Here is a 16,600-nt window from a genome sequence, read left to right as displayed (position 1 = left end):
TCACTTTGTAATACATTAAAAAATGGTTAAATCAATCTTGAAAATTTTAGTGGACATCCTGGGATGATTTTTTTATAACCGTGTACACCCCTATGACGGCCCTATTGAGAGAGTCGATCCAAAAAACATTCGACTATAATACGTAACAGGAATATCAAAAAGTTAAATTCATAAATTCCTCTCTCTTTTTCGGCAAAGTCTTTTTGCTAAGTTCGAAATATTTCGCTAATAAATAACGCGATTCATGTCTTCTGCTTTTGTACGTCTTTAAGTTTCCTAATTTAAGTTTGTTACACCGGAATCTGTCGAATATAACAAATTTTCCACCGAAAAACTTCATCGATATCGTTTTGAATGCAAACAAAAATATTCCATGAAAAATGTTTTCCACGTCTTCCGGTCGGTATTTCGTGGATGAAGCTTTACGCGTTTATTATTACATGTATAGTCTGTCCACTACATCTTATCATGATGATAAGAAACCGCGCAATCCTCACTTTAGGGTCACTTTAAGTTCTTCCCTCTGTTCATTCGCTTCAGGCAAGCGCAAAACATAACTATACATATATATAGTGACGTAGAAAACCACGGATGAAAACGGAAGCGAACGATCACGAAGACTGTGAATCACGCTACTCATTACCAGCCCATGACGATGTTGATGTGGATTTTCTTCGTTGTTCTTCTCTTTTTGGAACAATTTGCTTTCCTACTCTTTTCACTTCTTCTATTCATTCATTACGACATTAAAGAATATCACGTCTGACGTTATTTCATTCAGAAACTATCGAGGAATTTATTCTTCATTACTCGTGTAACGAACGTCATCGTTCATGATTGTACTTGCAATTTTCCTTGTGTAAGATAATGCAGACTTTTTCACACTAGTTGTATATCTACGCTGGTAGGTATTTATACCTTATATACGCGTGAGCACGTATTTCTCCGTATTATTGTTGTTGTTTTTGTTGTTGTTATCATTATTACTATCCTCGAAACAACGCACGTCAAATTACTTGTAATATACAGGAAGTGCGTTGTTCCAACCGCGCAACGGACACGCTTACGTTTATTATGTTTGCTACAGTAACGCAAACTACAAACGACGATGAAGCAATGCTACTACTCACGCACCTACAATTATTTTTATTATGTTTTTAGGAATCGGGTTTCTCATTATTTTCAATTTTTTAGGTTAGGCCAAGTTAGGTCAAGATAGGTTAGGTTATTAGGATGCTATTGGCTCGATCAGGCTTTGATTTATGTAAGTTTCAGTTAGTTTTTTAAGTTTCTTTGTTCTCCTGATATGAGTTTTCAGTTTTTTTGGCTTCTTAGATTTCTAGGTTTATACTTGAAAATCAGTTTTTTCGTGTTCTGTTCTCGATATTTCTACAAGGATTTATAGGTGTCTATAGTTGCTTGTTCTTACAATTCTTCTATGTTTCTATAGATCAGTTATGATATTTTTAGATCTCTGGTGTTTTTAGTTTCTCGTTTTTCAATATTTTTTATTTTACAGTTTTGTGTATACTCTGATTTGCAGTTTATAAAACTCTCAGTCTCCCAGTTTTTAGATTACTCTGATTTCTGGATTACTGGTTTCTAAGTTTCACTTCACAATAATCGATCTATACGATCTTCAAGAGTTTCGGCTTCTTCGTATACACTTACAGTTAATCATACAATTCCTCGATTTTTCTCAACTCATTTTCGTTCCTAAACATTTGTTCAAACTACAAAATGAAAAACTAAGAAAAACGTATCTGCGGTTGCAATCAGAGACTGACGACAAAAAAAATATAATCAAAACTAAGTTGTAAGATCAAATTGAGGGCAGAGTTGAATGAAATCCCGTTAGAAATTGGAAAGAATCGATTTGATTGCTGCAAAGGGTTAAAATGAACTAAAATCTCATGAGAAAAATATAATAAAAAGTAATGAAAAAATGAATGTGAGAAACGTATACTATTTGTTTCAATTTTGAGAAGAGATTTTGTAATTAAATTTTTATAATTGTTGATTATTAATAAAAATAGATCGTTTCTTTGCCAATTTTAACCAAACTCTTGCTATAAAAAATATTTCGTAGGTCAAAAAGCAACGTAAATAAATGAGCAAAATAGATAATTTTCCAAAAACCGCCAAAACTTATGATACGAAAAGTTGAAGGACGGGGAAGGAATGACGAAAAAAAAATTCGATAATCAGTTTCAAGTGAGGATTGGACTGCGCCTGAACCGCAGAGGTGGAGGAAAAACCAACTGTAAACTCCATCGTCGTGTGAGTGTGAAAATCGCACAGCGATAATCCGGCTTGGATGCTGTGGCCGGTTCTCGGTGAGGATGGGCTGAGGCCTACAGGAGGAGGTTTGGGACCGCCGCCAGCGCTTCCTCCGGCTGCTCCTGCGCCCCAATCCTTGAAAGGAGTCTCGAGATTAGCCCCACTGCTATTGTGCGCCCCGTGCAAGCCCTCCTCGCAGTATAAGAAAAATCATAATTACCACACGAACAGCTTCATCGCTGGTTCGAATCTCAACGCCAACTCCACAGCCACGCAGTGGTACGTGCAGCAGGTAAAAATGATCGAGAAACGAGCGAAAAATATGAAAATTAAATACCAAAATAATTATCATGAGAAAATGCCTGACGAATAGTAGAATTGTTGTGTCGATGTCGAATTGGTTGAATTGAAACCTGTAGTCTCAACGTTTGTCTTGTTGTTGTTGTTGTTGTTGTTGTTTTGCTTTGGTTTCTGTTGTTGCAGGGGAGAGGCGGACAAAATGGGATACCTTTAGAATTTTATAAGAAAATTTTGCTTTTCAAAATGTTTTTCAAATAGTCAAAAGTTACTTCTTAGAATTAGTTAGAATTTTTAAAAAATTTTCTTTTCCCTGACATCTGAAAATCATTTGTATTTTCTTTGGCTAGAATCGAAAGAAAAAAAAATAATCGAGTCCTCGAAAACTAAGTATTTCTTTAAGTACCCCGTTTTGCCATCCCCACCCTTATCTATAAACGTACGATACACTAAAATATATCCGCTTGTAGTTTTTTTTCTTCTTTCCAAAAATATTGAAATTTCGGTTGTTATACGTTAATACGTCTGGAAGTCTTTCGGTAAGTGAGCAAATGACAGAATATCAAAGAACATGTCCGAAAGAGTTCCCCAAATAATCCTGCCAAGTTTCATCGTTTGGTCATCCCCTTAAACCTATCCGCCTGTCTTAATTATTGACTATTATCTGCTAGTTTCAACGTCATTCTGCGATGTGAAATAATGAATTTTTACAAGATGATGCGGTAAGATTTTGCATACAGAACTTTCGCATTATACGAATATAACATATCATATATTATACACCGAAATATCTCGAAAATCATAAATATTGTCGGTGAGAAAATAGCTGAGTTTTTTTTGGGTTTCGAGTTAGCCTAAATCAAAGAAAAGAAAATGATTATAGAACAAATATTCCCAAATTCAACCGCGTGACGATTTTTATTTTCTGCACAAGCTGCTGACTTTTGATATAAATTTTTTTTTTCTTGTACAACTCGATGCACGGTTTGAAAATTTTTCAGACCGTATTTATAATTGTTGAACTTTGGCACGGCTTTTAATACACTATTTATTACGCATTATAAGATAACGAGAATGTTATTACATTTAAGGATGTTTGCATGGAAACTTCTTTCTGACAAAACGGATGTGTGCAGTCTGCATTGCCAGATAAAAGTATTGCGGATTCGTTTGGAACATGATTGCAATATTTGCGTCAAACAATGATACAGAAAATTTTTATCAATGTTTAAAATTTTCTGCGATACTTCAGAATGTTCAGTTTATTTAATCATAAAATATGAATGATTTTTAAACAAATTAAGAAGCTTGTAATAATACGAGATTCGATTTGATCTTGAAAATACATAATGATTACAAATTCGTTACTGTTAATATTGGCTGTAAGTATTTCCTTGTGAAAAAAGGAAACAAAGCGATGTAAGTAAAGTTTGTCAGAAAATCTTTGCAGAACAAGATTTGAAATATTTTCTTCTCACGAATAATTGAACAAGTTTTTACTTATCTGCTTATTTTCGAGCGATTTCGCAAGTGGATTTGTATTGACGAGATTATCGCGTCACCTGCGATTTACACTTGCATCGGTGACGTAATGCTTCGTTATATTTTGCCCCTTGGGATAAACTGAGCTAAGACACTCCAATTACTACAGATATGTTACATAGAACGCGCTTACGTGTATATCAACTGCTTGCAGTATGACTCGCCACAACATATCACGTGTATGTATGACACGAAGGTGTTCAGGTCTAATGGACAAATGCTTAAAAACAACACCATGAAATACGCTGACCTGACGCAGATAAAGTAAAGGGATAAATATAGGAAACCGGAAGTAACGAGTTCACAAATCGTCTCTTCAATTTATTACTTGCTTTTAGATATGTATGTCACGTTGAAGTAGATGCATGCTGAGAGAAGATAATGAAACTAAAAATCGAAAACAATACGCAGGAAGTTCATCCATTTCATCGATTGACTCAATCACTCATTACTCCATCATTTATTCGTTCTAATAACTAATTTCCTTGCACTTAACGCTGAACTAACCGATCTAATGGAGAAATGCATGATTGATAATAATTACTGCCATGGGCTGCTGGCTGCGCACCGTTTTTCATTAACAATTTTCATTTTCTTATATATATACCTGCAGGATTGCATCACTGTAATAAAATGAAGATTCGAAAACGTTCGTTTATTCATTTTTACAGTACAATACGTGGCATCATTTGAACTTGAAACTTTCAGTTTAGAATCAAATGCGATGCGAAAGTAATTGCTTTGTTTGGTATCTCTTTTACGAAAATGAAATTTGAAAAGAGTAAAATAAACGTTAGAGAAACGTAAGGAAATAAAACAAAGTAAAAGGATTCGGATTTCAAAATTGGATTAACGAAACTGACGCATTAAACTTGTATAACGGAGCGAACGTTTCAACGCATGTGTAACATTTGTATATCGAGTAATCCGCGCCTTGTCTGCTCGTATATTACACGTTAATTTATTTTTTCAATCTACGGCCAGATGCATTCCAAACTATTTTCCTATTGCACGTATACATTATGTTGTTTAAATAGCTACGCATACGTGCGTCGAATAGAATGTATATATAATACCTACTTGGAAATAATTTCAATGTTTAATTATTCAACTCGCCATCCCTCCTGTTCAGATTTTCATATCTTTCGTGTACTTAGTGGTGAATAAAAATGCTGTGGGTTCATTGAAATGGTGATTTTCAACAGACTTTTTCCAAGATTTTTTTGCACTCGCCTATCACTAATCTGGCAATACCAGAGAGTTCAGAGATTTATGAATATATATATATAGGTATACAGCGGAAACGTTGACCAAATCATTACAGTTTCTACAGGCTTTCCGGGAATCTATTATTGAAGATGTTTAACCGCTCTGTTAATAAACTTGAAGGAAACTGGGTTCTTTAATTTTTTTTTTTTCTTCTTAAACTTGCTATTGCGAAGTGGTAAAGTATTTTCATCTCATAATCAGGATAGAAATAACAATAACAAACGAGAATTCAAATTTTATTCTTCAATTTTAGATCTTCTGATTCCCGTAGTTCGTTACTAATATCGATGCATGCCTGTGTTTTTGGTGTTAGAAAGAAATAGAAAATGGATACTTTTGTAGACACCTTTTGTGTTTTTATTTACCTTTTCACTTTACCGTGAATCAAAGAAATTCGTTTGAATGTTTTTTCCTCTCTTTTCAGCCCACGTGGCGATTATGGGGCGAGGAACGAGGTGACGGGGTAATTTACACGGTGTATTTAAAGAAAGTCAGGTACCACAGACCAACGAGAAGCCTTTCGACGTCGGTGAGCGTTTTGAATGATTAATGAAATCAACCAAATAAGAATTAAAAAATAAAAGACTCGATCATACTTCTGTGTGAAATGAAATAACAGCCTTTTTCCAAACATCGCGCAGGACTCGGACGACGAAATATCGCATCTAGAATGGGAAACGGTGCGGGTCAGGTTTTTAAAGGCTGGCACCGTTCAACGGCTCGTCGAGAGTCTGGCGAACGACGATGGGGAGCTGGAGTCGACCTATATAAACGTCTTCCTGGCAACTTATCGAGCGTTCACAACGCCGCGGGAAGTTCTGGAGCTTTTGCTCGCGAGGTACGATGCTCTAGAGGAAAATTCCGGGGCTGCACCCGCTGGCGAACAGCATCGGAAGACCCTGGTTCAGGCCCTCCATGTATGGTTGGACGCCTATCCCGGTGACTGGAAGTCGCCACCGACTCATCCCCTCCTTGTCAGACTCCTCGACTTCACCCACCGGCGACTTCCGTCCTCGGAACTCGAACTGAAGGCCAGGCATCGACTCCACTGCTTTCAAAGAGCAGATCAGCTCATAGGTATTATCGAAAAAATACTTTTTGATGCTTGAAATCTTTATTCAATGCATGATTGATGTTGTCAAAATGTTCGTTTATGTTTCGTCAACATCCATTTTTGCTTGAAAGTTGGCCGAGTCACATGGCCAGGCTTGAAACACGTGCTTGAAGTTTTGAGTACTGCTCTTTTTTTTATATTGATACTTCGAGTCTGTTCCAAATGTTTTTTTATTATTAAAACGCACTCTCGATGTGCTCATTTGTTTGTTTTGTGCTCGAAACGTTATCGGAAAGATGCATGCTTCAAAGGTGTGGTTAGATTATTTGGCCATCTTGTTATACTTCTGGAATAAGTTTAATTTGATACTTGGTGTTCCGAAGAAGCTCAAAATTCGTAAAAATGATCTATTAAGCTCTTTGAAGTTATAAAATATATCCTGAAATGATTGATTCTTGCTTGAAGAAATTCAAAAATGTTTTCTTTCGCTGTGGTACGATAAAAATACAAGGAAACTGTATTTGAAGTACTCATTCATATTTGATACGAGCTCATCCAAGGTCGATCAAACTTCAAAAACTTATTTCATTTTTGAAACACGTTCTAACTATGCGAAATATTGAAAATATCTGTCCAAGCTCGTCAAAGTTAAAAGTGTATCAATAAACGATTAACGATTTGTAATTTACTTAGAACGAGTTTAGAATATCTGTTCAAAGGTTTCCACGTATTTCACATTAGTTCAGATGAGCTCGGAGGCGTTAAAGTATAAACCAAAATTCTTCGCAGACTCATGCCTGATGTACGAAAACGGTCGTCTGCCAGTTCACACGTCAGGAGACAATATCGGCGATCTATGGCCGACCTACTCGTTCCCAGAGGTGCCGCATCGCCATTTTGCCGAGCAGCTGACGCGGATGGACGCTGAGCTGTTCAAGAAGCTCGTAGCTCACCAATGCCTTGGTGCTGTCTGGTCGCGTCGCGACCGTTCGCGGAGTCACGAGGCCGCAACGGTTTTGGCAACCGTCAATCAGTTCAACGCCGTGTCGCTCAGGGTGATAACGACGATTCTGATCGACCTGAGCTTAAAGCCTCAGGATCGTGCGAGAGTGATCGAGACCTGGATCGACATCGCTCAGGAGCTGAGGGTGCTCAAGAACTTCAGTAGTCTCAAGGCCATCGTCTCAGGCCTGCAGAGTAATTCCGTTTACAGGTTAGAAAAGTGCTGGCAAGCCATGCCCAGGGAAAAACACGAGCTTTTTCGCGAGCTCGAGAGGATATTCTCCGAGGAGAACAACGCCTGGACTCAAAGGGAACTCCTCATCAAGGAGGGCACTGCCAAGTTCGCTGACACAGCTGGGCGCAGCGATCGTCATTTGCAGAAACTTTTTCAAAAACAGAACACTAACTCTGGGGTGAGTCGAGGCAACTGATGATCTGTTGTTTACATTCGAGAATTCTTCACTTTTACTGTTTTCACATTCGTTCTGCTCTAGAATATTAGCTATGGCACCATTCCCTATCTGGGCACCTTTCTCACCGATCTCACTATGATCGACACTGCGATACCAGACACGATAGCCGATGGTCTGATCAATTTCGACAAGCGGAGAAAGGAGTTTGAGGTCTTGGCCAGGATCAGACTCCTTCAGGGTGCCGCTAACGCCTACAATATCAGCTCAGACCCCATTTTTGAGCGGTGGTTTCATTCGGTACTCGTTCTCGATGACAGGGAAGCCTACAGAATGAGCTGTCAGATCGAACCACCTCCTCCGGGAAACACAATCAACAGTCGTGGTAAAAAGAAACAGGTATTGAATAAAATAATGAAAGATCCTTTTGTATGGTGTTATCGTGAAGTCTGACTCCATCACGTTTCTGTGTTTCGACCAGGCTCGAAAGTTTGAAGAAAAATTTTATTGCACAGCATTCAGCTGATCATTGAAATGTGAAATTTGTACATTATTTTGCGAAGTCGTAGTCACTTCACTTTGAAAAATGGAAGAAATTGATTGATGAATGAATTTGATTGAAAATTCCTTCCATGTGTTTTTTTCTTCTTTCGATCTCCGAATATCTAGGTAAAATTTGAAACGCTTGTTCGTAACACATTTTGAAATCCAGCCCTTTATTATTTATGCAAAAAATCAAACGCTGACAAAAAAGGATGAATGAAAGAAAAACACGTCATATCCAATAACTTCATTGCCAATACATCGCAGTGGCTATACAAGACATTCCATCCTGAATCTACACTTCCAATCCAACAGACAGACGCATGTAATCACCTGAAAATCTAAAATCGTCGAACACGAGCTACAGAATAAAAAATATTTACGCCGATGGCCGATCGTGTTTTTTTCAGGGTAATCCAGGTCACCGTAAAAACGATTCGATAACGTCGACCTCAAGTTCGAGCAGTTCTCAGTTCTACTGCGACTTGGAATCGTTACCGAGCTCGCCGCACAATTCGTTGGACCGTCAAACCTCACCGTCGCAGATGTCTAGCTCGTCATCCAGCTCATCGCTTCCGTCTCTCGACGTCTCGCTGAGCTCGGGGGGTGGAGCGAGCTCGGGTCATCAGGCGCGTCTTGCGCCGCCATATTCGAGCTCAGGATCGAACGGCGCGCCATCGGCGGGAGTGACGGGAAACTCGTCGAGCCCTATGAGCCCGACTCACTCGCACAAGAGCTCGCCGGATTTCTACATAATCAAGGTTACGATGGAGAGCGAGAGCGTCGAGACGGAGGGCGTGGTTCTCTACAAGTCGATAATGTTGTCTAACAACGAGCGGACTCCTCAGGTGATCAGGAACGCCATGCTCAAACTCAACGTCGAAGGCAGCCCCGAGCATTACACCCTAGCCCAGGTGCTGCCCGACAGGGAAATGGTCCTTCCGAACTCGGCGAACGTTTATTACGCCGTTAACACTGCCCATAACCTCAATTTCATACTAAGACCGCGTCGCGATGTGAACACTGATGGGAACGTTGCGGACAGTCCGAGGAACAAGAACGGCAATCAAAATCACAAACGATAACACGCGGGGAATTTTTTCATATGGAATTCCTGATCCACTTTTGAGTGACGTTGGGGTAACGGGCAAAATGGCGGTGGACTCGGGAGGCGGCGGGTGGTTCGAAATTCGAAAACACAGTCGATGAATCTATCTCTTTAACCATGACAAACCCGAAACAAGGAAAGATATTATTTTCAACTCATTTTTTCTCTCTGCGTTCTTTCGTTTCTCATTTATGTTTGTACGCATTCAATTTTTTCACCGTCTATCTGTGGTCCAACTATATTCCTATCGATCACTCGTATTATTTGGCTAATCGTGAGGTTTTTTTCCTTCATTGAAACCAAAAACGGAGAACAGAAATAAGAATAACATGATTGGAAAACTTATGAGGTAACGATACAACAGTAGTAAAAATTATAACAATAATAATAATTGCGATTGCGAATACAATATTAGAAAAATGGACTACACGAAAATCGATTATAAAATCTGAGGAAAATGAACTCGCCAATGATATTTTTTTTTTATTCTTTTTATTTTGTATATGTCGGAATTTTTTTCGTATTGCCACTGTTTTTCATTTTTCCCGAATTATACATACTGTGTGGGATTTAGCGATGAAAAAAAAAAATTATTTACAAATTCATCCATACCTATATACTTATCATGCATAATGTGCTATATACATTTGAATAGTACCACCAGTGAGAGAATGCTTTTATAAAGAAAACAAAAAGAAAAGAAAATAGGTAGTAAAAATGAAATTATCAGGAATAATAATAATAATAATAATAATAATGATGATAATAATAATAATAATAATAATAATAATAATGATACCTAATTTACGGTGCATCATATATCAAATCGTCGCGATATATGTGTAGTAGCTAAATATTGGTGGTAATAAATCCGATAAAAAAAAATCCGATATTATATATTCTGTGATACCGGGTGATCTAGTTATAATAATAATATCATTTTAATATAACCGTGGTAATCAGTTAAGTATTTAATACAGCGGTATGTATTTATATATACGTGTGTTGGGATCCAAGATATACATATTATACTCGAACATTACGACGTGACTTTTGTAAGCTGTTAAAAATGAATAAATTGTCAAAAGATTTATAAAAAAAAAAAGTTTTTCATCTTGCCTTCTTGTCAGAATAGAGGTAATTATATGTATCCTGTACCCCGTACCTGACGGTTTAAGTCCAAGGTGCGTACACTTAGGCCGTTTAATTTTGGATCCCAATAGTGATTGCATAATATGCACTTATAAAATACAGACAGCGCGGTTATACAAATGGTTTTGTAATACACGAAATGCAAATAGAAACGATGATTTGAAAAAAATAAAAATTAAATTAACGCATCAACCGAAAACGGACAAATTAACAATGGACTTAAAAAAATAAAACGAACATTGTAGACACAGCTACGAATAAAATGAGTAAATAAATGAAATGATATAAGGAGAAAGTAGAGGACGAAAGACGAACTGGATAAAAAAAAGATTTATATACATGTATACACAAACACACACCCATATATACATAAAACTCGCTCGTGAATCAATACTCATTGTCAGAAACGAAAAATATATTTATACCTCTGTATATTTCATGCATAAGCATGTAGCAGCTGTTTGTTTATGTGTGTAGATACGTAGATACGTCAAGTACCTACGTAAGCAACGTAACTCGGGACACTCGAAGTTGAGAGTCCTGGCGACACATAAGCAAATATATATACATACAGACACATGCAGCGTGCATGCATATATAAACTTAGGCACTTATGGAAATGAAAATTAATTATTTAAGCCAACATGCATACATATTTAGTATATATATATATATATATATATATACATGTATATTTATTGATCTCGGCCGTGGAATACGTAACGTGTTGCTGGTCGGGAGGAAGAATAATATTATACGCATGTAAGGATATTACTATCTGAAAAGAGGGAGAGAAAAGAGTAATTTGATTAAATCTAGGAAAATTAAAAATAATAATAATCGTTAGAATAATAATAGGAATAAATTAAAAATTGAAAAAGAAAAGATTTTTATACCTAAAACTTATACACCCCTGATAACGTAATTCCGTGAAATGTCCAAATGTCGGCAAAAGCATGTGCGCCGTTGTTGTTTTTTTTTTTTTTTTTTTTTTTTTCTAGTTTCTGAGATTTCAAATATTAACACTGTTAAATGGACAAAATTATTGTGGTAGATATAATTCACGGAGACAAAGAAGAATAATGAAAAACGAAAAAGAAACGGAAAGAACCGTTGAACCGAGATATATAACAACTTAATGAACAATTTTTCCACAATTTTCTCACCTAACAAGTGAAAAGCTGGAAACGACTTGTTTTTTTTGTTTTCTTTTCAAAATCGCGAAAAATAAAACGCCATCTGCTTGGTTGTCGGATGCAGTGAAACGAGGAAAATTGAAAAAGAAAGAAAATTCAAACGGTCATTAGTCAATCTTATACGTTAAGGGCGAACCGTTCAGACGCCTTTAGCCTGCAGAAGCATATATAGCAGGTCTTTACTACCGTTGATGAGTGGGACTTCCGTTATGGGGGTACGGTTCAGGGGTTCCGTCACGCGAACCTGTTGCTCCAGGTAGATCAACCAGTTTCTGCATTGATTGTGAATGGCGCTTCAGGCTCACCTTACGAATTTTATGGTTTAATAAGTATTCCGATAAAACGAACTTTAATTTTTCCAGACTACATATTTCCATCCTGTTCTTTTCTTTCTTACCCTTTTTTGTCCTGACGAAACTTTTCAGACCGGAAATGATAATGCCGATTTTGTTTTTAATCTCAAAGCTTAGAAAAAAAAAAAAGGAACGCGTGTGATTTGAATCGTGCACTCGGTTATAGACTCCATCGAGTCTCTTGGCTTGTTTCAACTGTAATTATCTTTTGAAAACACAGGTACTGCAATCATTTCGCTTGTATGATGTAAATCAAAATCAAATCCTGTTATCAGAGAATGAAACAGTTCAGATCTTCCGAAACGGATCGCTTTATCAGTCTATCGAGTGCCTGTGATTATCGAGAACGTATAATAGATTGTAATTTCAACAAAACGGATGATGTACGATTACGATTCTTCGTAATAACGGTTCGGTTTGTCGACGACTTCGATGTTTGATTCTCTATGAAATGAACCTATCTGTGTAATATCGTATAAAGAAACTACGTTGATAAATAGTTGTAATTCTAACCTAATATACCGCAGCTTAATTTAACATTAAGATAATGACCATCGTGAAATAAACCAGTTATGATTGCATACAGATGACTTCGATTTAACTCGAATGCATAGTCTGGAGGTGAAAATAGATTTATTTTAACCCTCCGAAGTGAAGCCTGCTAGGCACTTTGGCTCTGATCTAACCTAATACCCAGTTCATTGTTGGATTTGATAAAATTAATCGATAATCAGACATTAGTTCACATTTATATATATGAATAATTTTACACTGGTTAATACAAAGTACAATTCGATACAACTAAAAAATTGGTATTTTTCGTTAGAAGGAAATAAATACGAGTAAAAGCTTTGCACGTTTAGGGTGAAGAATTTTTGCACGGCTTCTTAAATCATTTCGAACAAATTCGGATCCATTCGGTTTTGCTAATGACCCTTTCACTTTTGTTGAATAATCAGCCGCCATTTTTCCACTACAGAAATGTCAATTTTCAAGCTTATAGATTCGAACTTAGCAAATCGAAATGTAGGCAAGATGCGATGTATGAAAAAAGGAATAAAACATTCCTCGAAATCAGAATAAACCCTTTTAATATTATGCAAGAAGAAATTAACCTTAAAAACAGATGGTAATTCGGAATTCGTGTATGGTTGAAAAAATTTCCACAATTTTTCTGAGATAAATATTTCCACTACTGATTTATTTTTCGTAACTCGAATGGATAATTGTATTGAGGTTCAAATTAAGGGTGAACCCGTTGAGATTGCGCGCGGCGTTGGCTGCGCGAGGTTTTTAGTTTACCGGACATCCGCGAGGGGCGTTTAAGGAGTGTTCCTAACCCTCCCCCCCCTCTTCCTCCTCAGCCGTAGTGAGGTTTGAGGTACGAGGGTGGGTAGGCAGCCACACTTAAGTGTGCGGCCTGGCTGGCAGTGCCAGTTGTAGATCAGCCTTGGCCGGCTGTTGGAAATGCGGGAATATTATTTACTTCCGGTGTTTGGAAGTCGCGCTGTTTGTTTTTAGTGTTGTTGCTGTTCGTGATATTTTTTTTAATTTTTGCGTCACGTATAGTTAGAATTTTTTTCACAATATGTCGTTCTCATTCCGCTATAGTGTGCAACCAGCCCTTTGCCTAGTGTAATAATTAACTCTTTTGCTGTTTCTTTCCCACACGTCGTTTTTTTTTTTTTTTTTTATCTTTTTATCGTGTATTGAGTAAGTTTTCACCATCTTAAAAAAAAAAAAAAAAAGTTTCCCAGACGGGTGGAAGAAAAACTTAATAAATATTGATGTGATAAAATGTCATCATGCTGAGAAACGTAAGTGCATTGATAAATTTTTCGAGCTTTGTTTGGATTGTACAAATATGGTGTGAGAATCAACGCGTGTCACAAAATGGATAAAAGTAAACGGAAATAGGAAAAGTTACAGAAAAAAACTGTCGAAACATCAACAGCTCAGGTTAATGTATACATATTGAACACGCGTGCAGTGCTACCACATCTGAACCACGACCCGCCACCACGGCCCGAAGACATTGGTGCAAATAATAATAATTCACTCGACACCCTGTCAGCGAGCCAAATAACCCCACATCGCACGACCCCAGAATTTAGTAGTAAATTTTGAAAAAACAGCGAAATGTGAAAACGGTGACACTGAAAAAAGATCTGGAAATTTGATGTGGAAGAGATTGCGAAAATAAAAGCTTTGTGTCATAGGCTTGCAGGTGACCTTTACCTATGTTCCCCTGAAACGAGGTATTGTTTTTTGTCTCTTTGGTTCATACAAAACAAGGGATAAAAAAAATATCATTCAAGAAAAAGTTTGATTACATATTTTTTAATCTCCAGTCACAGATATTATTTACTTACGAAATAAATACGAATGTGATGCTAGACGCGTACGTATGAGTTTCTGTATGTCTTTAACGAATTCTCAGTAGATTTCTGGATACAGATTCATTGCGCAAATTTAACGGGGTTGTCATATTTATGATAGTGTCATGTTCGCTAGGCAATGATTTTTAAAACCACTTTTCTTTGATTTTGTATCAAAAATTGCCTTCGAGACACTTCTTAGTATCAATACTTCTGTTCATATTCCTAAAGTCTCAAAACATTTTTCGAGTCTCTCGGTCAGTATGAACTGATATTTGATACGGCTGAAAAGTATTTTTCATTGCGACCGAATTGACGACAACAGTGTGATAGTGTCCAATGGGTCTTAACATAATTTCCAGATGTCGGCAAATAATGGTTATTTGAACTAGTAATTCACTAATTTCAAATAATTTCTGTAGATTCATTTTTGAGCTGAATACCTCAGACATATGAAAATATCATTCATTTCGACTTCTGAAAAGACAACTAATATTTTTCACGTTTCAAATAATTCCCGGAGAAGGATGAATGATTGAAGACTGCAATTGTTCGTGATTTTAAAACATATCTGAATCGATGAAATTAATTTTAAGTGCACCTCAAAGACTCACAGAAACCGTCTAAAACTTAGCGAGGACTGACATTTCACGTGAAGAAACTATAAATTCTGTACCAAAACGTCGGGAATGTGTATTTTCAAATCTGAGAATGAGCCTACTTTACACTTGAACGATAAAGAAATAGTGTAAATGGAAAAAATACTCGACCGTAAGATGTCTTAATAAAAATATCCCGCTAGACGTATAAACGTATGAACAAGGGCTGTCGGCTCGTGTTTTCTCGCTTTAACTAATGTGCTTTTTCTCTTTCGACCCAGGGCTTCGACCCTTGGTTCCCCCTGTTATTCGCGAAGGAGTTAAGGAGCGGCCACGCGTGGGTATGAGACGCGTATCGCAGTACCTGTGTGACAAATATTAACGTACGCGACTGGTCTAACCGTTCGTTAGCTATCTACCAGCCTGGCTATACATCAGCTGCGACCTAACCTAACAAGGACTCGCGTGCCAGCGAAAATCCGGTGCCGGTTCAAACCACCCCTGCAGATCGTGAAACGGGTAAACCACCCCCGCTCCCTGACACAGTGCCAACATGTGGCTTGGAAAACGCGCTCACGCGACCCATCGATCGTCTTTTCACTTTTGCTATATATATTGTACATGGCACCGCGCACTATGTGCTCGGCTTCATCATTCGTGATACCTGTTCTTTGTTTACTCTCAGATTCTAGATTGAAAAAATGGAAAATTGCCATTTTCGATTCAGATTGCGAAATCGTTGAGAAATGGTTTTTGAAAAGCGAAAAGTCGCAGAATCAGGTTAGAATTAAGGATTCAATTGTTTGTCCACTCTTAAAAGGACTGCCTTCGTCGCTTTCGACGATAACGTATATATCTCCGAATATCGGTGTCCACGTATCTTAAATTCTTAACAACCCCATTCTATACACAATTCTGAACAAAAGAATTCAATAGATTTTTATTTGAAGTAGAAATAAAGAAATGGCATGTATAAACAGACCACTGTGACTTGAACACAGATAGTTACAGATGCATTTGTAAATACAACTCTATAATAAATGGCTGTTTATTTATTTAGTCCAGGTCCGTAGTTTCGTACTATATTGAAATATACGTGGGTCTATTTATAAAAAGAACACGTTTCGTGGGTTAAACAAACAAGTGTGTTTGTGTGTGTGTGTTTGTGAATGGGTGTACGTATGCTTGGCTCTACGGCAGCCCACCATAAACTTATTGTACAACATAACTTATTGATTCAACGTTCACATTCGAACCGCATAAGAGAAACAGCTATCTTTATCATACGCCACAACGGTTGCCGTCGTCTCTCTTGAGTTTCTGTACGATTAAAGATGCATTTGAATTGTATGAATCACGATTGCGAGAGCCAAAGAGGAGATACCGATAAATAGTATATTGTGTAACAAGGAGGAAA

The 16,600-nt window shown here is 37.3% G+C and overlaps 2 protein-coding genes across 14 annotated transcripts in view; both read left to right on the top strand.

The window, feature by feature from the left end:
* Positions 1-16,600, top strand: part of LOC124411854 (ral guanine nucleotide dissociation stimulator) — a 42,111-nt gene that overhangs the window by 11,148 nt on the left and 14,363 nt on the right. For 2 of the 4 annotated variants that reach the window (XM_046891348.1, XM_046891350.1), the window contains exons 2-7: positions 2,209-2,572; positions 5,813-5,917; positions 6,030-6,465; positions 7,232-7,857; positions 7,939-8,253; positions 8,808-10,211. In XM_046891348.1, coding sequence (XP_046747304.1) covers positions 2,318-2,572; positions 5,813-5,917; positions 6,030-6,465; positions 7,232-7,857; positions 7,939-8,253; positions 8,808-9,482 — 2,412 coding nt within the window. In that variant the 5' untranslated portion in view covers positions 2,209-2,317 and the 3' untranslated portion in view covers positions 9,483-10,211. Of the gene's footprint in view, positions 1-2,208; positions 2,573-5,812; positions 5,918-6,029; positions 6,466-7,231; positions 7,858-7,938; positions 8,254-8,807; positions 10,212-16,600 lie in introns of those variants that run through there. The other 2 variants (XM_046891349.1, XM_046891351.1) reach the window with 2 other exon arrangements.
* Positions 13,922-16,600, top strand: part of LOC124411853 (whirlin) — a 41,674-nt gene continuing 38,995 nt past the window's right edge. For 7 of the 10 annotated variants that reach the window (XM_046891342.1, XM_046891340.1, XM_046891339.1 and 4 more), the window contains exon 1: positions 13,953-14,464. The gene's annotated coding sequence lies outside the window, so the exon portion shown is untranslated. Of the gene's footprint in view, positions 14,465-16,600 lie in introns of all 10 variants that reach the window. The other 3 variants (XM_046891337.1, XM_046891336.1, XM_046891338.1) reach the window with 3 other exon arrangements.

This window comes from Diprion similis, chromosome 10 (assembly GCF_021155765.1).
Source record: "Diprion similis isolate iyDipSimi1 chromosome 10, iyDipSimi1.1, whole genome shotgun sequence".
Lineage (NCBI taxonomy): Eukaryota > Metazoa > Arthropoda > Insecta > Hymenoptera > Diprionidae > Diprion > Diprion similis.
This window is presented reverse-complemented; position numbering and strand designations above follow the sequence as displayed.